Source organism: Arachis hypogaea, chromosome 18 (genome assembly GCF_003086295.3).
Source record: "Arachis hypogaea cultivar Tifrunner chromosome 18, arahy.Tifrunner.gnm2.J5K5, whole genome shotgun sequence".
Lineage (NCBI taxonomy): Eukaryota > Viridiplantae > Streptophyta > Magnoliopsida > Fabales > Fabaceae > Arachis > Arachis hypogaea.
In genome coordinates this window covers 3,538,936-3,560,416 of record NC_092053.1, presented here as the reverse complement: position 1 = coordinate 3,560,416, position 21,481 = coordinate 3,538,936, and the positions used below count along the sequence as shown (strand labels likewise).

Genomic DNA, 21,481 nt, shown 5'->3' with positions numbered 1-21,481 from the left:
GTAAAATAATTGATAATATTTTATCATATTTAAAATTTTATTTTAATTTATGTTATGTATGTGATGAAAGTTATATAAATTTTGAAATTTAACTTTATTTATTAGATTTTAACAATTATAGGAACAGATACCTACGGGGTAGGTTAGGGTTCAACCATTTACTACCCATGAATAGGGTTTTATGCGGGTTATTGTAAGGTGAGACTGGATTGGGTAGAGTAAAAATTCGCTCCTACCCACCCCGTTGCCACCCCTAGATTCCTCATGTTTATTTGGGTATGTCAGACCCAATAAACAAAATCAAACGTGACTTCCATTATACTGACTTGGTTGATACGAATGCACACGTGAGAAAAATTTTTAAATCAGACAAATTTGACCTAGGGATAAATGTGTCCAGATTTTGAAGAGGTCAGGAACTTAAATGTTCGCGGACCAAAAAGTTATGAATAGATTTGTCATTTTCTCTTTTATTCATAACATGTACTCATTGACGGATAGGTCTAAAACGAGCACAATAATTTTGTGCGTATTAGATATATCACATTTATATAAACTATCATATTTTATTAAATAAAAATTAAATACTAATATAAAAGAAGAACATTGATAAATCCTAATAAATATAGAATATCTCAATACATAAATAAATATAAAGTACATAATACAAAAATTATGAGCATTTTTTATTCATTAAAATTAATTATTATGCAATAAATTTTTTATAATATTAAAATAATATTTTAAATTCTAATATAAAAGTATAAATAATTAAATTTTACTTTATATTACTTGACAAATAATTAGATTATTATCTTCAAAATTTATTAATTAACTATTTTTATTAAAAAAATTATTATATAATATATTTTTTTCTCAGTATTTTTTTTAATATTAATATTCTTTGTCTAAGAATAATATAAATATTATTCAAAATTTACTAGCTATATCATATATGTTCGTTTTTTTATTTCTTAGTCATGAATAGTATCGTCAAATTTATTAGGCGATATATATTCTTACCATTTTTACAAGGTTAATTATTATGTTTACATATATATAAGAGTGACAATAAATGTCATGAGATTTAAAAGCATCTCTAATGTTTTATTTTATTTTGGATTCACAAGATATAGTATAAGTATTTGTGGAGTTATATATTAGAATATTTAATTTAAAATTTAATGTAAAATTTGTTATTTTAACGTATAATTTTATTTTAATTTAAAATTTAAATTATTTTAAATTAATTTAATTAAATTGTAAAAACTTAACTAAAATAAAAAATAGAATTATAAAATTAATAATTATATATCATATTTAAAAAATATTACACATTAATAAAAATAAATTTTAAAATATTACCTAATTAAACATAATAAAAAATAGAGTAAAATTGATAAAAATTTATATTCAACTTATCTGGATTTATTTTTCTATTAAATTGATAAGAAAATAATAAAAAAAATAAAGTAATAAAATACAGAGTACAACTGAATGCATTTCATTTATTTGAGTAAATGTTGGCCGAGTCTTTATTACAACATTACAATAAAATAATGTTACAATAATACCATTAGTATTCATTTAATGTGTTTAAACAGGTGGCAACTCTTCTTTTATTTCTTTATTAATATCAATAGCATTTTAAAAATAACATCCAATACAAATTTTAATTTTATATCAGTTCATTTATAGTGATACTCAAAATTAATTCTATTGGAATTGTTCTTAACTTCATATACAAATATAGTAAGATTTATATTGCAAATGTTGTAAGATATAATTTTATGGCCTAATAAATGATTGAGTAATATAATGTTACATGCTTAACAAAATATAATTTTATGGCCTAATAAATGATTGAGTAATATAATGTTACATGCTTAACAAAATTTGTTATTTTTTTATTAATATTTGGCTAATATATTTTTTATTTTTTATGATATTTTTTAGTCTAATAGATAAAAAATTAATCTATTATAAATTTAAATTTTATTTAAGAAATTACTGCCGCACAAGATAAAATTTAAACATTTGATATTTATTTAAATAAATTAGTGAGCTAATTACTAAACCCATCAATCTAAATTGATTCTAACACTTTATACTTTAAATACTAAATTTGAAATTCTAAATATTAAATTTTAATTCTTGATAGTATAATAATAAAGTGTTGACTAATACTAGTATTAGTCCTTAATATTTGTTAAATTATATATTTTCCATTTGTTTGTAAGAAAAAAGTCTTCTACTAACTTCTACCAAAGGCATCACAAAGAGTAAGGGTAGCTCTGTTGATATTTATTGGAGAGATATTCATGCTTTTTAAAAGTATAATTAGACAAATAAAAGAACTTGTAAACTTGTACTTTTGATTCTTAAAAGAAAGTTAGGGGTAGGGGTGCACAGACCCCGCCCGGTCCGAAGGTCCGGTCCGGTCCCGAACACTTTTGGATTAATTTGGTGTGATTTCATTAGATTTAAGGTCGGGTAAGGGTCTCAAAAATAGACCCGGTCATTATTTCGGGTCGGGTCCGAGTCATAGCTCGAGTCACCCGAAGTCGGCCCGGTGACCCGGTCATCATACACAATTAATATTTTATGTTATTAGTGATGGATCATAACTATTCTTATGTGGAATTTAAGTATTGTAAATCTTAATATTTTGTGTTATTAGTCATTATAAGACTATAAGTTAATATTTTTATGTTTAGAATGCAAAAAACTTTAGACTAATGCATAATATTGTGTTATTTGTATTGATTTAAATATTTGGTATTATTAGACAATATTAGTATTGATTGTGGTTATACTTTAGTATTGATTGTGGTTATGCTTTAACTTTGAAGAAGTGTTGGTTCTTGTTATATTTTTCCAAGTGAATTTTACCATGTTAAATAATGGTTGGAGTCTTGAAAATTTGGATATTTTTACATGCTAGCTTACAAGAAGGTATCAACGTAATGTAATGTTAACGGCCCGATTTTTATCTGATTTTTACCCGGTATAATTGTGGCCCGAAAGTGTATTGATTTCATCGGGTTTAGGGCCGGGTTCGGGTCTCATGAATAGACCCGGTATATATTTCGGGTCGGATTTGGGTCACATCAAACTTGGCTTCACCCGGCCCATGTGCACCCCTAGTTAGGGGTACTTTTCATTATCCAAACCTATAATCGAATGCTAATAAGAATGTATTGTTCCTCATCTTAGACGATATATCGAAGGAACTTACTTCACTTGTTGTCCATAAAATATGATGTGATGAAACATTGGATTGTTCAATATTAATGTTGATACCTTAAGCTAATAACATCATTTTAGCAAATTAGTTAGATTGGCTATGCTTTAAGTTAGCTGTAACTAGCTGTAACATTATTTTAGCAAATTAGTTAGGTTACCTATGCTGAGTTAACTTTACTATATAACAGCAACCTCCCACTCCTGATTTGTGAGGTTCACCACTTAAATTTGTGTACCAAACCTTTTCTTTAATCTGAATCTCTTCTTTTTCTTTGAGCTCGAGTCACAAGTTTCCCGAATTTGAACATGGTGCGGTGAGCGTCTTGTGACTCCGTTCGTGTTCCTTCATCTTCTCAACCTCAAATTCTTTCTTCTCTTTTCTTAAACAACTATGGCACACGGGTGAATCCAGGGTCCAACAATAAAAACCCGAATTCAAATTTTTCAATTTCTGATCTTCAAAACCTAGCTCGTTTATTATCTCAAATATCCAACCTTCAATCACATATACCCAGAACTCAAGTCAATTCTATCTCTGACCCATCAAGCCCTTATTTCTTGCATCATGGAGAAAATCCTGGCATCTCCATCATTAACGTTGTGTTAACCACTCATAATTACAGCACATGGTCAAGAGCCATGACATTGGCGCTAAAAGGAAAGAACAAGCTCTGTTTTGTGGATGGAAGTCTCCCGAAACCTCAAGAAAATGACCCCAATTTCATGGCTTGGGAGAAGTGCAATACTCATATAGTGTCTTGGCTAGCTTCTTCGATCAGTGAAGAAATTCTTCATAGTGTAATATGGAATGACAATGCTGCTGATATCTGGCGTGATCTCTAACATCGATACTCTCAGGGGGACGTGTTTAGAATAGCTACACTTGAGGAAGAGTTGTTCTCCATCAAACAAGGTGAGTTGAGCATTACTTCATACTTCACTAAATTGAAAGCTGTATGGCAAGAATTAGACATCTTTCAGCCAATTCCTCATTGCAATTGTGGAGAATCTTGTACTTGTGGACTAAGTGTTGTTAGAAATTATAGAAAAGACCGCTACTTAGTTAGGTTTTTAAGGGGTCTCAACGAACAATATGCTGTAGCGAGATCACATATCATATTAATGAAGCCACTCCCAACAATCAATGATGCCTTTGCACTCTTGACCCAGCAAGAACGACAATTAACCACCCCTGACATTCTTGAATCAAAAACAATTCTAGCTGCTCAATCCAGTTTTGACACCTCTCTTGGATTTCAGCATCTGGCTACTCGAGGGCGAGGTAGAGGGGTTAGAGGAAGAGGTGGCCGTTTTGGAAGGCCACCATCCAAAACTTGCTCCTACTGTCACAAGACTGGTCATCTTGTAGACACCTGCTACAAAAAGCATGGTTTACCACCCCATCTCAAGCAACAACAAAAGCACAACACATTAACAATGAATGTGATGACCACTGCAGAATCTGATGAAAGTAGAGGTCAAATCTTGTTCCACAACAAGAAGGTAGTAGTGCTGAGCTCTCTTTCACTCAAGATCAAAAACAAGCACTCATAGCTTTACTGCAACAATCCCCTTCTCAGTCTCTTGGTGCCACAATCAATTCTTCAGAGTCAGGTATTCCTACTCACACCCTACACATGAGCACACACATATCACATCTCTTGTCATTGAAATCATTTTATTCCAACTCTTGGATACTTGATTCAGGAGCCACTGATCATGTCTGTCACACACTTACTGATTTTATCCACTACACTCATATAAAACCAATTTTGGTCAAATTACCTAATGGTTCTCATACTATCACTTCTATTTCTGGAACCATTCTTTTTTCAAAAGATCTTTATCTTACAAATGTTTTATACATTGCTAATTTCAATTTCAATCTTATTTCAATTTCTCAAATAACTAAAAACTTACACTGCAAAGCTTCTTTCACTGACAAGAGCTGTGAGATACAGGATTTGAATACATGGAGGACGATTGGCACAGCTGAGAAAAATAGAGGATTATACTCTTTGACTATTCAACCCAACACTAAACTGGTTCAAAATTCTGCCTCATCTCTCATTCAACAATCACAAATTCCACATACTACACATGATGGAGCATGCCGCAATGACACTTCTCTTTCCAATAGCACAATAAGTTGCACTAGCAATATTAATAATCTGTGGCACCTTAGACTAGGTCATATACCAAAAGATACTTTGCAATTGATGCATGACATTTATCCTTTTGTAGATGGTAAAGAATTTAAACAACCATGTGATATTTGCCATTTCTCTAAACAAAAGAGACTTCCCTTTCCTGTTAGTTCTACTACATCTAATGAATTTTTTGATTTAGTACACTTTGATATATGGGGACCAATTTCCATTCCTTCAACCAACGGTTTCAAATATTTTTTGACAATAGTTGAAGATAAGAGTAGATATACATGGGTACATTTTCTCAAACTGAAATCTGAAGTTTCAAATTTGGTTAAAAACTTATTTTCTTGATAGAAACTCAATTCGACAAAACAATAAAGGCCATTCGATCTGATAATGGTCCAGAATTTAATCTCACCTCTTTTTACCAATCTAAAGGTATCATTCATCAAACTTCATGTGTAGAAACTCCACAACAAAATGGCGTTGTGGAAAGGATGCACCAACACATTCTTAACATTGCTAGAGGTCTTATTTTTCAATCAAACCTTCACAAATGTCTTTGGCCTCATGCAATACATCATGCTGTGTACTTGATGAATAGAATACCTAGCATTAAGCTAAAGAAGAACTCACCATTTAGCATTTTATATGGAAAGGTACCTGACATTAGCTCCTTAAAAGTGTTTAACTGCCTTGCTTTTGCTTGTACATTGATAGCAAATAGGAAGAAGCTTGACAGTAGGGCCAGGAAATGTCTGTTCCTCGGATTCAAATCAAACACTAAAGGATACATTTTGATGGATTTAACAAATAAAGAGGTTTTCATTTCAAGGAACGTTGTGTTTTATGAGTCTCATTTTCCTCTTATCACAAAGAGCACTAACACTCAAATTGAGAACCCAAGACTTTTGAAATCATCTTTACCCGTTTTTGATGAAACAGATCCTTTTACTATTACATCTCATGCATCACATATATATCATGCACTAGACACTCTCACTCATAATCAGGCACCACCACATAGTTTATCATCTCATGATCAAACATTAGCATCTAATACATCGTCCGATCACACACCCACACCGAATTCCTCAAATTCACTAAATCAACAAACTTTTGATCATACATCATCATCTCCTCCTTCACAAACACCATTACCTCATACACAGATACACACACAATCACAATTGAATGAGAGACCATGCAGAACAAGAAAGCCACCAAATTACTTAAAGGACTATCATTGCATGCAAACTTCATCTTCTAAAGCTATTGCCAATAGTCCTTGCAGGTATCCAATTTCTGCTCACTTATCATATGATGCACTCTCACTATCTCAGAGACATTTTTCCCTCACCATATCATCCAACACCGAACCCAAGTCTTTTGAAGAAGCTGTGAAGGAAGATTGTTGGAAGAAAGCTATCAGTGATGAACTTTTAGCTCTTGAAAGCAATAGAACTTGGTCTCTCACAACCCTCCCTGTTGGGAAAAAGGCAATAGGTTGCAAATGGGTCTTCAAAACAAAGTACAAGTCTGATGGAACCATCGAAAGACACAAAGCAAGACTTGTCGCAAAAGGATTTACTCAAACTGCGGGATTTGACTACTTCGATACATTTAGTCCGGTGGTTAAAATGACAACATTCAGACTCATCTTGGCTCTTGCAGCAGTAAAGGGCTGGCACCTTCACCAATTGGATGTCAATACAGCATTTTTACATGGCGATTTACCCGAAGAAGTCTATATGAAAGCACCACTAGGACTACAAGTCCCTTCCAATACTGTTTGCAAACTTGAAAGGTCCCTTTATGGACTCAAACAAGCGAGCAGGCAGTGGAATTCGAAGCTCAGCTCTGTCCTCACAGCAGCGGGTTATGTGCAGTCTAAGCATGACTATTCATTATTTACTAAACAAACTAGCAACAAATTCACAGCAGTTTTAGTATACGTTGATGATATCGTCATGGCTGGGGATGACATGCAAGAGATTAACAACCTGAAGACACTTCTTGACAAGAAATTCACCATTAAGGACCTTGGTCAACTCAAGTTCTTTCTTGGCATGGAAATTGCTCGAAATAGTAAGGGAATTGCTCTCTATCAACGAAAATATACCCTTGATCTCCTCAAAGATTTTGGTATGTTAACATCCAAACCTGTTTCCACTCCCATGTGTTACAACTCTCAACTTACAAAGACTTCAGGCACTAGACTCGAAGATACAACCAAGTATAGGCAACTCATTGGGCGCCTCATCTACCTTACTAACACACGTCCGGACATCTCTTTCGCGGTCAGCAAACTTAGTCAATATCTAGATTGTCCTACTAATGATCATTATAGAGCTGGCATGCATCTTCTTCGCTATCTCAAAGCCTCTCCAGCAACTGGCCTTTTCTTCAGCAGCGACTCTGACCTCTCTTTATCTGGCTACACAGATTCTGATTGGGCGACCTGTGCCGATACACGTCGTTCTATCTCTGGACAATGCTTCTTTCTTGGCACTTCCCTCATCTCTTGGAAGAGCAAGAAACAAGCCACGGTGGCTCGCTCTTCATCCGAGGCTGAATATAGGGCAATGGCCCTTGGTTCCATCGAAGGACAATGGCTTCTTTATCTCCTCAAGGACCTCAATGTCGATCATCCAAAGCCTTTCACAATGTACTGCGACAATCAATCCGCACTCCATATCGCTGCCAATCCCGTCTTTCATGAGCGAACCAAACATATAGAAGTGGATTGCCATATCACAAGGAAAAAGGTTCAAGTTGGGATACTCAAGCTACTGCCAATCTCTTCAGCTCACCAAACAGCTGATGTATTCACCAAAGCTTTGCCTCCTGGGCCCTTCAAGCAGATGTATTCCAAGCTTGGATTAGTGAATTTTCACTATCCAGCTTGAGGGGGGATGTTGATACCTTAAGCTAATAACATCATTTTAGCAAATTAGTTAGATTGGCTATGCTTTAAGTTAGCTGTAACTAGCTGTAACATTATTTTAGCAAATTAGTTAGGTTACCTATGCTGAGTTAACTTTACTATATAACAGCAACCTCCCACTCCTGATTTGTGAGGTTCACCACTTAAATTTGTGTACCAAACCTTTTCTTTAATCTGAATCTCTTCTTTTTCTTTGAGCTCGAGTCACAAGTTTCCCGAATTTGAACAATTAATCCATTGCTAGATATTATTCCTTTACCCAGTACTATTTGAGAACCATTATTTGTAATTTTGAGTTTCAGTTAAAGGAGGAAAAATCCAATACAACAAGTTAAGATTATCGTTTAGAAAAGAAAGCATGGCATACGACAAATGGTGCTTAAAATAAAAGTCACACTTTTCAATACAATGAATCTAGCTTGCGGCCGCTCACAATAACATGCATTTATGCGTGTGCATACATCTATATAATCAACCTTAAATACTTTTAATCGGTCAATTATTTTATTTTATACCTCTTCCCGCAATTCGGTTACACAAAAAATATGTTAGCCAACTAAATTATTTAATTTATTGCGCTCTTCTCATCATCATAGTATAAAACTATAAATAGAAGGTTGATCGATGAAGTTAACCACCCTTCGCTTCATTAGCTTCCTAATTAAAGGATAATTTTAAATTACGAACTAGACTTCTCATCGTTCAATACGATGTGTATATAAACAAGCAATTGCTTCCAAATGAAAAATGAAAGAAAATAATCATAGAAAAAAAGAAAGTGTAGCTTGCAATAATGGTGGAGATAAATTATTGTAATGTTTAAACCCAATTTAATTACGGTCATAGTCATAGGAGACGAGAAATTGCAGCTAAATGTTTGTGGTAAAGCATGCAAACCTATGTGCTATGGTTGTGGTTGTGAATGCTTCTAGGGGCATTGTTGTAATTGTATTTGTCTAAGTTGGAAGAATGGTCCAATAAAGTGGAGACCACTTGGGCTTTTACCTCCACTCTTCTCTAACGGGTAACGACTTTACCTGTCGACCCAATCATGCATCCTTGCTTATATTTCTTAATTTGATTTTTCATATAAGATAATAAATGTTATTATATATCTAGATGAGTATGAATAACGAAATATTTTAAAAAAAAAAAGATAAAATACTATTACCATAGTACGTCGTGACCGACACGTGTTACAAGTTGGATGGAATATTTGCCTCCACCCCTGATTTTCTGTTTAGTTTTGTTTATTTTGAGTTCACATACACATGCATGTATTAGGAGACTTTGCATAATAGCCAAGGCTTTTGTCCCTTGTTACATCATAGCTTTAACAAGTTAGCTTACATATGATATAATATAGTCCTATCCATATCAAAGATTATACTATTGGTAATACAATTTAAGAAAAGTATGAGGAGCTAATAGAATATTTATACAATATATACAATGAAAATTTAGAAAATATTAGAAATATAATTATTAATGTTATCTTTTTTCATCAACTGAAGTTTTTGAGATAAATGGTATCATGACATAATATTAAAACATTAGATCCTAAAAGTCAAGAGTTCGATTTTTTGTGAGAATTTATTCTTATTTATTAGAGGGTTAAATTAATTGGAATGTGGGAGGTTGTTTTTATCATGATAATACTAATAGGGTGGGGGTGGCACATGGGCGTTAGGTACAAATCATGTGGGGCCCGTAACGGAACACGCCTCGCGCGCATACCCATTGGCCGTTATTACGTGACACGTGGCGGAAATGCACATGCAATTGCATATACGGTCCATGCATGCCACGCAACTCATTGACCTCCATCGAGGCTTGGCGTCATTGGCAAAATACAAAGACCGTTACCGTAGCAGCAGAAACCAAATCAAGAATAGTAGTCTAGTTGGGTTTGCACTGTGTAGTGGATGCTCTTCCATGATGCAAAAGTTCAAATTAAAGAGAGAGATATGCATATATATGTGGCTATATACATGAACATCATGTCTGTGTCTATCCAACTTGCACCTTGTGCTGATCTCCACCTAGCTAGCTAGCTTAGCTACTATACCTTAACTTACATATACTTGCATTTCAGAAATGCTTAACACGTGCACTATCGTAGAAATGAAACTTCATTTCACATTTTTCATACATCCAGTCTTAATTATTATCTTTTTTTTTTAATTTTCTTTTCTAATTTCCTAGTAGTACAGTCCACGTGTAGTAGATACATAAAAGTATTATTTTTATATTAATAATTTATTTTAGTGACTTGATTTTAATATACAGTGAGAAATAGTTGTTTTTGTATAAGAGTTCTATATATAGCTAAGATGTTATGATGATGCCAACAACCAATCATAAACAGTAAGCCGATATATGCATACAGGGTGCGATTCTCTCAGTAATGAAGCGATTATTACTTGTAACATTGGATCCTGAAAAGGTAAAATTGATAACTGATTTAAACACGCGGTCAAAAATGAATGATCTTTGCAAAGAGCAAACTTTATTAAATTTTGACCAGCATATAACTAGTAAAAAAAAATGAGTCATTGGATGAAATTTCACACCCATCTTACACCATTAAAATCATCATTAATAACTATTTGATGGCTACAAATCACAAAGTTGTTGGCCCTAACATTTTTCTTATTTATTTATTTTTATATGCGAAAAAGGTAGTTGGAGTTTGGTTTGACTCAACAGTATATAACAAATTAAAGCAGGAAAATTAAAAAGCTAAAAACATAAAAGCTTCAGAGTTAGTCCAAATATATAATCTAGCAGGAGTGACAAGGGCTTATCTGAGATATATATGTTGGTACATTATAGTTAGGGAGGCAAAGTTGGTGAATGGGTAGGTTTGTGACGGCAGAAAAAAAAAGAAACACCACACACGTCAATTATATATTCTCTTCCCTTCTCATGAAGCAATTTACTGAATAATTTAGTTTGAAAACTACTATTTAAAAAAAAAGAAAAAGAGCTATTAAATTTTCTTAAGGGAAAAATCATAATTTAGAGTCAATAATGCATTTATATTAGAAAGGCACATCTATATATTTTGAAATAATCTAGAAGATAAAGGACCTAATAATGATAATGACCTAGGCCCGTAAAAGAAATGAAGCAAGCAAGGTTAGTGGAATATATATAATGAAGGCACTAATTGGAATAATGGTCAAACCATGCATTCAACGAGAGCAAAGCAACATGCACTATTATTGTAATGATTTTAGCTAGGAGCTGAGTTAGTCAAGAGAAAACCGTGTTGCCTCATGATTGAAGAAAGGGAATAATATGTATTTATGTACTAATAAGTAATAAGCTAAGCGCTCCAACAATAATCATTCCAATAGTTTGGGCTTCTTGTGAAAAGGTAACGAAGATGGAATCAAGGGAACAAAATGAAGGGAACCTTTTACATTTAAATCTCTCTTTGAAGTAACATTTTGAATGAATAATGATTATATTCTTCGTATGGTAAAAACGTGGAACTGAGATGTAACTTAAAATTAACTAAATAATGAAATCATGATAAACTAGTGTATTCTTACTTTCTAGGTGGTATTGTATATAATATTCCAAAAACATATATATCTGTACCACCGACAATTATATACAAATATAAATATCTACATATATAGCTCGTGATCCACTTATCATCACCATATAAATATCTTCTAGTCATGCTTTTCGTATCTATGGATGTTGTGCTTGATACATAAATATATAAAACGATAACGACAGAGGGAAAGCTGAGCTTAAATTCAAAACTTTCCAACAAGAAGTTTGAACAAATCAAATAATTAGAAATTCCTAATTTTTTATATATAATTCTTTATATTTAAAACTGAAAATATGAAAAATTGCCGTTCAAAGAATAATATCATGTATTTGGCAGGAATGAGTTGAGCTAAAACCTTATTTATTTCAAATTTCAAGTGGAGAATCATTCAGTGATATTGAATTACTAACAAACAGATTGTTATTACAAAGTTAGGATATTCGTAAAGTGAAAAAATGAAAATTCAATCACTTTTGAATCAAGATAGAACAACCCATACATAATAAAAATTACAAATTCAACAGTAATTAATTACTCATAGGTGAATTCTATGGTGCTTTTCATTGTGGTGCCTAAATTGCCTAACTTGCTTTTATAAGTAAAAAATAAAATGTATAAAATAAACATAAAATATTTAAAATTTATTAAATATTATTTCTTTGCCTTTTTTAGTAAGTTAGGTACTATGTTTTAACCTTTTAGGCACCATAGCATTCACCTTACTCATATTATCTTTTCACTTTTTTTTTTCACATCAGATCCAATTTTTAGTGTGACGTTTTTTGGGTCCAGGAGTGTAATTTTTTGTAGATGCCCTACAATAACCAAGTTTAATATTTTAACTAAGATTGGGCCTCGTTAACTGGGCAAAAATAATGGGCCTCATTTATTAGGCCCACTTTTTTTCTTTCTTGTTAAATGGGCTTCTAATTACGACGACCAAAAAAATGAAGGCGTGGTATATATATGCGTGTAAAGGGAGAGAGAAGCTCAAGCTCAAGCGAAAGAGAAAGAGTAAGAGAAAGAGAGAAAGGAGTTAGCTGCGCCGGAGAAAAATGCGTCTTTTCGATCCATGGCCTGTGTTCTTCAAGCGCGAATTCAAGCGCAACTGGCCCTTCCTCGTTGGATTTGCCACCAGCGGGTTCATTGTAACCAAATTCTCTCTCAGTCTTACTGGTACTAACTCCTCCTTTCTTCTTAAATAATTTTCTTTTTAATAATTTGTTGAATTTCATCTTTGAATTTTGTTCGGAATCTAATTGATTGTCCCTTCGATTTCGCAGAGGAGGATGCCAAAAAATCGCCATTCGTTCAGCAGCACAGGAGGTAATTCTCCACCCTCCAAACCCTAACTTTCCTTTTAACGTATTTTGGCCTTTTTTTTGGGTATAGATTTGCTTCTCGCGATTCCGATTGTGGAAAAAATTTCGAATCATTTTAGTTTGAATACACATGATTCGTGCAATGTCTGATTCCCCTGTGTTGGAGATCTCATCTTTTAGATTCTTAAACTATGATTTGGTTCCCCACCCCTCCCCCCTTTCTTTTTTTCCCTGCATAGTTTGTTCAAGCAGTTGATTAGAACAGAAGTATAGCTTTCATTTCTCAATTGTTGACCATGGTAGCAATGCAATGCTAAAATCTGCAAGCTCATTTTTATTTAGTCCTCATCTAAGGGTGACAAAATAGTGAAAATACTACACGCCCATTATAATCCAATCTAATTCAACCATTGGATTGATATTAATTGCTCAAGAATTAAACAAATGGATCGGTTACTTTTATTTATTGTGTTGGTTCTGGATGGGTTTGCCCGTGCATTCTTCATCCCTACTCCCTAGCTCTAGTCTCTCATCTTTTATTTAGTTAATGCGTCTTCCAAGGGGGTGTGATGGCATTCAAAACTTTTCCTCATTGAACTGTAATATTTTGGAATGTGGTTGAGCTGTTGAGCACTTGATATACAATTTTTATGTTGATTCAAGCAAAGTATTGAATTGCATGTTAAACTTGTTATTATCTTTGCATTTACACAGAAGTTAAGTGTGATATTGGTTTGGTTTCAGTGATTATGTAGTGTTATGAGCTTGCAGTGATGATATCTAGCATCAATTTATAGTAATATGATTAATTTTCATGAGACCAATCAATTAATTTTGCTTTATAATTACTGATAACTTGTAGTGTTCTGTGAATGGTTCTCCATCTTATTTTTGCTTATTTTGTGTAAGAACCAATTTGTGAATAGTTGATTACCTGGTTATCACTTCTAATCCATGCATAAAGGTTTTCAAATTATGTTAATTTGACACACTTTTCCTCACTTTTCCAGGAATAAGGAATAAGTGACTTCTGAATGGAACGATAGCACCAGCTTTGCGCATTGTGTGAGCTGTTCCTAGAGCTTTGCTTGCTTTAGCTTCATAAATTGTAATAACTGAAGAGAGATGTTGTTTACTCACTCTCGCTGTCTCCCTGTTTACAATTTCTTTTGTTTTCTTAGATTAAATTCATATTAAGAAATTCCGAAGTTCTCACTTTTTGATTACTTTATTGTGACAATGATCATACTTGGAGGTTTCTCTTTATTTTGCAACAATGCCAATGGTTAATCTTGCAAAAATAGTAGTGTTAATAATGTATTTTGGGGCTTTTTGGATCTGTTCATGAGCATCCTTAAGTGATGTTTCTCTGCAACCCAGTAATTCTTGAGTGCATAGCCTAAGGCTCTGTTGCCATATTTTTAGATAAATCATTTCTTTGTAAGCGCAACATCCACTTTTTTTAGTTTTAATTTTTATAAAATGGAACTGGCTTTTAACGATGGCATTTTGGGAAATGATTCTGAGGTAACTGTATCGCTATTGTCCTGTGGTAAATTAACTGAGTTTTACACTCGGTCCACATGTTCGGGTGGTATTCCTTTTTTGGTAGTTTGAAATTTAAAGGCAAGTATTTGATCGAATTCCTGCAGCTAGGGAGATCAATGTAGCTGCCAACAATATTTCAGAGTTGCCCCGATTCGTGTTTTAATATAATTTCAAATATACAATGAAAGTTTCTTGAATTCAATACCAATTCCACCATATTTCACACAACTCAAAAACAAATAACACCCAAATTCAGGCAAAACACCTGTTGCTCAATCACACGGTGCTGTCTTTTTTTTTTTTTTCCAATTATTTTCTCTCTTCGTAATTCAAATTTAACATTCAAATAACCAGTTTTTAATTTTACTGGTCATTGGTCTCTTCGAGAGCTCATCTTTGTGGATTGAAAATTTGAGCTGCTACTAAAGCTCACATTCAAACACTCAATAGTCAATACCATATCAATTTTTAGAAAAGTAACACGCTTTTCTACCAGTGCGAAAGCAATTACTTTTGTACCAGCTTGCTTGCCATAACAAAATAACAAAACTAGCATGTCTTATTGGGATCTTACTGTCTTACATTCCTACCTCAAGAGGACAATCCATTTAGTCTTGTGCATACGCATTCAAGCTTTCTTTATAGATAAAACATACATATATATTCTTTGTAACCAATGCAAGTTCCCTTGGAAAAAAAAATGGTTTTCAGATTAGGCAAAAGGAAGACTATACTCATGCACAAGAAGTAGAGGCAAACTAGGCAAATGCAGATGATTCCTATGTATGCATGTTATTGCATTAGCCTAAGCCCTAAGGTCACTAATCTTGAGCAAATTGGATTCGAGAATTATCTTTAGCGTATCTCTTACTTATGCTTATACGGTTATATATCCAGATTTTCTCGCTTTAATACCTTTTAAATCTATGCTTTTTCATCTTCATAGGAAACAATCTCGAGGAAACAATTTCTGCTCTTTTGGTTTATTTTATACCTTTACTCATTACTTCAGATTACATAGGAGATTAAAATTTTTAGGGACGAAGACTTAAATTTTTATAACATTTTTTTTAGAAATACTCTTGTTTAACTTTTCAAATTTTAAATCTATATCTCAATCTCTAATTCTCTATATTTATTTTAAACCAAATATGATATTAAAAAATAATTTAGTCTAATATGTTTTATACCAAACATAATATAAAGACTTAATTCAATCTCTGTCTTAATCTTTGTCTCAGTTTCTGTTTCCCTTCCAAACATAGCATTAACGTCCATAAAAATGTTTGCCTTTTCTGTATGGTGTCAGATTTTATAGGCTTTTTCATCGAAGTTCTGTTGTCATGAAGAACATGTATCACACATGGTAATTAAGCATTCAGCCTTATTCATGAAATATTAGAGATGAACACATAAAACCGTCCCAATAATTTTGTGGGAAGTGGTTATATCCATGGAGAGAGATCTATCTGTAGTGTTGTTCTCATTATGGCAAGATTAACAAAATTAAAAGGCAACTTGGTTTATAGTTCATTAGCCCTTTCAGCCGTCCATAATAAACAAATTAAATTATCATCAAGAAGCAGCGGATAATCTTAAAAATTGTGAGAATTTCTTAGATGCCATCGCTGTGAGGTGTGGCTGTTAATCTTTCATATTTGTGGACAAATACAGAGTCTAATATATAAGAGGCATGTCAATTCTGTGCATTATTGCATTGCTTATTAATATTATTGTTTTGTATAATGGTGAGTACTTGAGTTTGATGCAAGATTACAAGTACAGATCAAAGATGCTTAAGTACTCAAGTCAAAACCACTAGTGTCCAACTTCTCTAAAAAAAACTCATTAAACATTTAGGCATTTAGAAATGACAAAAATGTATCGGCTTCTTTGTTTGAACTTGCAGCTTAGTATTGAAACTTATGTAACATAGTTATCATCGTTAATTACACTTCACATAATAATTATAAGATTAAAGATGAAGCTTCGGAAGATTACATTGACGTGGACTCTACTCCACGGTAAACAGCCTAGTTTAGAGCATCATATGATAAAATCAGTTTCAAGAAAACGAAATGAGCTCATTGTTCATAGACAACACCGCTAATGAAAGATGATAATAATGAACAATAATGAGTGATAATGAATGATAATAAATCCAACACAACTACCACACCGTTTTCTACAAAAGAAAATGTGTGTTTGGTCCAAAAGCTCAGGCCATGATTGATGGACCCACCATGGGGCAATGGTCGGTCAAAAGTCTTGGCACAGCCACAGAATTGCCATCAAACCGTACACGTGGCTTCACGAGAGCCAATAGGAGGCAACCTCCCCCCTCTTTTTGAATTTTGCTCTTCGTGCCTTAACACTCCATATATAAAAACCAGCATTGCAGCAAAGGTGAGAGCAACAAATCGAGTGAAGCATTATTCTAAGCTCCAACGTTGAAAGAAAACAATTAAGAAGAATGCCGATCTCTAAAATTGTGATTGGAAATGCTTCTGAGTTGAGGCAAAGCGATGCGCTTAAGGCCGCACTTGCTGAGTTCATCTCAATGCTTATCTTTGTTTTCGCCGGACAAGGCTCCGGCATGGCTTATAATAAGTTGACAAACAATGGCGCAGCAACACCAGCTGGCGTAGTGGCAGCATCATTGTCTCACGCCTTTGCTCTCTTTGTTGCAGTCTCCGTTGCCGCCAACATCTCCGGCGGCCACGTCAACCCTGCCGTCACTTTCGGCGCTTTCATTGGTGGCCACATCACTCTCCTCAGAACCATTCTCTATTGGATTGCTCAGTTGCTTGGCTCCGTTGTTGCTTGCTTGCTCCTTAAATTCGCCACAGCCGGACTCGTAAGTATTAACTTCTCTCAAAAGTGTTAAGACTATAAAAAAATAATTTAATTTTGATTTATTGTAAGTGCAAAATAGTTAACCAAAAATCGAACTCTTGACCTTTCGAATTTAGAGTTCTAATAACATGTCATGATACCACTCATTCCAAAAGCTTCAGCTAATGGAAAAATGTAACAGTAATGATTATATCTCTCTAATACTCCCTAAACCTACTTGTAGGCATTGTACAAATATTCCATTGGCACCTCATATTTTTCTTAAATTAGATTACGCCACATCAATAAAAATAACTTTTTATATTAATTGCGTGAATAGTCATCTAAAAGAACCGATGTGATATAAAACGCATTATCATGTGAGTGTATCAAAAATAAATTTATAAAAAAAAATTAGTAAATAGCTATGTTTCTAACCTACAACACTCTCCTCTGGTGCAGGAAACATCTGCATTTGCACTATCTTCTGGGGTTGGAGCATCGAATGCATTGGTGTTTGAGATTGTGATGACCTTTGGTCTCGTGTACACGGTGTATGCAACTGCCGTGGACCCAAAGAAGGGTGACGTTGGGATCATTGCTCCAATTGCCATTGGCTTCATTGTGGGTGCTAACATATTAGCCGGTGGGGCATTTGATGGTGCATCCATGAACCCAGCTGTGTCTTTTGGGCCTGCTGTTGTAAGCTGGACTTGGGCCAACCACTGGGTCTACTGGGCCGGCCCATTCATTGGTTCTGCTATTGCAGCTATTGTCTACGACACTTTCTTTATTAACCACCACACTCATGAACCGCTCCCCGTCACAGATTACTAGCACCACACTCACCTAAATATGTGGGATGGGTTTAATTAGTTTTCTGCCTTCACTTGTTGTTTCTCGTTTTTTTCTTTTTTTTGAAGTTGATTCCTATGAGCTATGTTCCATTCTAAAATCTCCTTTTATTTGAAGCAATGTTAATTTCGTTGAGAGTATAATGGTTTTGGTAATTTATATAATGAAGAATATGCGATGGTTATGCTACTCATCATGCTTCTTTGTGGTCATGGTGTGTAACATGTATAGAGTAGTAGTGTTAATTAGTTGAACAGATGAAAGGATAAATTAAAGTAGAACCCGAACCTGATTCGTATATAAATAATGAAGCACGTATATAATATAATATTAAAAGAGAAAATTACATATTCTGTGTGAAAAGAACAAAGTTGGATGCGGGCATTATTAAGAAAAAGTGTGATTAATTAACTGATTAATATCAAGGATTCCAATCACATACAGAATCTTCACTTTATATTAAGAAAAGTCTTACACTCAAAAATCAAAATTACTACTGAAAAAAATATTAAGAAAATAAAAACATATGAAGTCATTTGCAATGTTAATTTCTTCACAAAATGTTATAAAAGGCCAAAACACCTTAAGATAAAAATAATACTTTTTACAAGGAAATAATTTGAGTTATGTATTTTCAGTCAACAATAAATTGTAATTTCAGAATAATACTTTTTTTTTATCTTATAATATTCGAATTTAAAAACTAATTTATTGTATTTTAAGTAGATAGTTATTTTATTCTCATTGATATATTATTCTAGCATAATTTTCATTCTAATACAAATTAAATTCTTTTGATCACGTTATGATGTTCAAATGGCACCCTCACCACTGCTGGTTCATCTTATATAATATGCTTTGCATGTTATTATTTGATGGTAATTAACTAATAATAAAAGAAGAGCTATATTAGTATAGGCGCATATAGAAACAATAAAATAAACAAGTGCTTGATATTTTACATTCATAACAGAACATAACATATTCATATTGGAGATGCCTTCTTTTGAAAGTAGATAAGCAAGGCATTGGGACATTGACATAAGAAACTATAGATAGAGTAGTAGTAGTTACTCTTGCGGCTATTATAATTTATTTCTGCTATATCACACTATATCTAGTAGCTAGAAATAAAGCATGCCATAAACTTGGAGGAACTATTATATGGTGCTAGCTATACACATGTTAGAGACTTTGTTTCTTAATACTAAAAGCACACACATTACTATATATGAACAAAATATTTGATGATGTTGGGGGAAAAAGAATAAATGGTAGTGATGATTAGCCAGTTAGAAATGAGGAAAAATATGGGTCACTAGTTGGGAATAACACACTTTGTTCATCCATCACCCAAAGTGGGTCAGAAGAATACTCCCATGATGGTGGACTTGAGAAGTTGCAACCCTCTTCACTCTTATTCCCATCATAAACAACAATGTTCTTCTCTTCACAAAGCTCAATATCTTTCCATATATCATCCATGGAGAACCCTTCTTCTTCCTTCAAATCGGTTGAGCAGTCCACAGTCATGACCGGCCCCCCTGTGTCATAGAAGCTCTCTTCTCCAGCTTTCTTGGAAGCATGCGAATCAACAGCTTGGTTGTTGTTGTTGTTTGAAGAGAGTGAGGAATGGCAGCTTGAAGAACTTGGTGATGCAAGCGCGCGCTTCTCCTCTTGAGCCTTCTTCCTCATGTGAGTCCTAAAGTAATTCTTGATCTCGTTGTCCGTGCGCCCGGGCAGCTTCCGGGCAATTCTTGACCATCTTAAGTATGTGTCAGAAATATAACCATTTAATTCCGTTATTACGAGTAATTACAGAGATATATCTAATATAACAATTTTTTTCTTCTGTCAGGTCGTTACCGTCTTCCAAGATATTATTAACTCTCATGAGATTAAAGTAACTCATGTTAAAATAAACACTTAATTAAAATATGAAATATCAGAGAGTAACTTACATGTTACTTTAAAGATGGTAGGATAGCATTCACGTAACTTACTTATCAATGGAATAAATCAAAATTTGAAATTTGAAAGAAAGTTTATAGTTTTGAATATATTTAATTGGAGGAGTTATATGTGAAGAATTTGATGACACAAGAGTTGTTTGAGATAGAATGATAGATGTACCTATTGCCCCACTTGGAGTGGAGGTCCAAGACAAGCTTCTCTTCAAAGGGAGTGAGCTTGCCACGTTTGAGGCCGGGGTGGAGGTAGTTAACCCAGCGGAGGCGGCAGCTCTTACCAGTTCGATTGAGACCTACAACGAAAACATATAGAATTGGGTGGTTAAAGGGAGTGGCGGTTTCAAAAAGCATCATGCCCAAATAAGCATTACCTATCAAGTGTCTCCCGCCACCTTCAAACCTGAAACCTTTGCTATAAAGTCCCATTTCCTGTCTCCAAACAGCCCCACAAATGAAACTAACTTCAAGTCCTCCTGCTCCGTCCATGGACCCTTTCGAAATTCCTGCTTCTGCGATTGCTTCTGTTGCTCCTCGTTAACCATTTTTCCCATTCTCTCTCTCTTTCTCTCTCTTTTTACCTGATGCTGATGATGCTTTTGCCCACCTATGCAACCATCCACTATTTATATGCCTCTTTCCACAATCTCTAATTTATTTTTATTTTTTTTATTTTTTATAATAAGTAGTGTTGCGTATCCACCGTTCATCCCCTGCGCATGCTCCTCCTGTCAATTGCTTCAGCCCAATTTGAAACCATGACATCACCCACTTCAATATATGCACGGAATCATTTCAAGTGTTTCAATATTAAAGATATTTCACTCCATTTATTCCTTAATCTCAATTATAAAATTTAATTTGTATATTAAAATCAGTTATCAAAATCGACTACTAATATAAAATACATATTAAATTATAAATATATATATTAAAAATAAATTAAATCATACATATATTTATATACAAATACATTAATAGTTAATTTCAGTAACTAATTTTGCTGTACAAATAATATTTTTTATTTATATATATAT

The 21,481-nt window shown here is 33.6% G+C and overlaps 3 protein-coding genes across 6 annotated transcripts; 2 read left to right on the top strand and 1 right to left on the bottom strand.

The window, feature by feature from the left end:
* The first annotated feature begins 12,894 nt into the window (after positions 1-12,894).
* Positions 12,895-14,540, top strand: LOC112772045 (ATP synthase small subunit 6-A, mitochondrial). Of its 2 annotated transcripts, XR_003187325.3 has the most exons (3): positions 12,914-13,093; positions 13,201-13,243; positions 14,250-14,540. XR_003187325.3 is itself a non-coding variant. In XM_025816931.2 (2 exons), the coding sequence occupies exons 1-2, from the start codon at positions 12,973-12,975 to the stop codon at positions 13,245-13,247; spliced, it is 168 nt and encodes a 55-aa protein (XP_025672716.1). In that variant the 5' UTR covers positions 12,895-12,972. The 2 variants fall into 2 exon arrangements, 1 of the variants encoding a protein (XP_025672716.1); XM_025816931.2 differs by lacking the exon at positions 14,250-14,540 and having other exon boundaries at positions 12,895-13,093; positions 13,201-13,247.
* Positions 14,541-16,959: 2,419 nt separating this feature from the next.
* Positions 16,960-18,620, top strand: LOC112771206 (aquaporin TIP1-3). Its single transcript, XM_025815863.3, has 2 exons — positions 16,960-17,644; positions 18,085-18,620. The coding sequence occupies exons 1-2, from the start codon at positions 17,261-17,263 to the stop codon at positions 18,457-18,459; spliced, it is 759 nt and encodes a 252-aa protein (XP_025671648.1). The 5' UTR covers positions 16,960-17,260; the 3' UTR covers positions 18,460-18,620.
* Positions 18,621-19,416: 796 nt separating this feature from the next.
* On the bottom strand, positions 19,417-21,247 carry LOC112771205 (transcription factor MYB59). 3 transcript variants are annotated; one of them, XM_025815862.3, is made up of 3 exons: positions 20,819-21,228; positions 20,611-20,740; positions 19,417-20,242 (listed from the first exon to the last, which is right to left on the bottom strand). In XM_025815862.3, the coding sequence occupies exons 1-3, from the start codon at positions 20,931-20,933 to the stop codon at positions 19,762-19,764; spliced, it is 726 nt and encodes a 241-aa protein (XP_025671647.1). In that variant the 5' UTR covers positions 20,934-21,228; the 3' UTR covers positions 19,417-19,761. The 3 variants fall into 3 exon arrangements, with proteins under 3 accessions (XP_025671647.1, XP_025671646.1, XP_025671645.1); XM_025815861.3 differs by having other exon boundaries at positions 20,848-21,054; XM_025815860.3 differs by having other exon boundaries at positions 20,611-21,247.
* Between the last annotated feature and the right edge of the window lie 234 nt (positions 21,248-21,481).

Bases quoted from the DNA above. Each gene is read 5' to 3' on its own strand.
- LOC112772045 (XM_025816931.2), top strand. From the start codon at position 12,973: ATGCGTCTTTTCGATCCATGGCCTGTGTTCTTCAAGCGCGAATTCAAG. The intron at 13,094-13,200 runs GTACTAACTCCT...TCGATTTCGCAG, and splicing joins ATTCTCTCTCAGTCTTACTG to AGGAGGATGCCAAAAAATCG.
- LOC112771206 (XM_025815863.3), top strand. From the start codon at position 17,261: ATGCCGATCTCTAAAATTGTGATTGGAAATGCTTCTGAGTTGAGGCAA. The intron at 17,645-18,084 runs GTAAGTATTAAC...CCTCTGGTGCAG, and splicing joins AATTCGCCACAGCCGGACTC to GAAACATCTGCATTTGCACT.
- LOC112771205 (XM_025815860.3), bottom strand. From the start codon at position 20,933: ATGGACGGAGCAGGAGGACTTGAAGTTAGTTTCATTTGTGGGGCTGTT. The intron at 20,243-20,610 runs GTACATCTATCA...CACATACTTAAG, and splicing joins CACTCCAAGTGGGGCAATAG to ATGGTCAAGAATTGCCCGGA.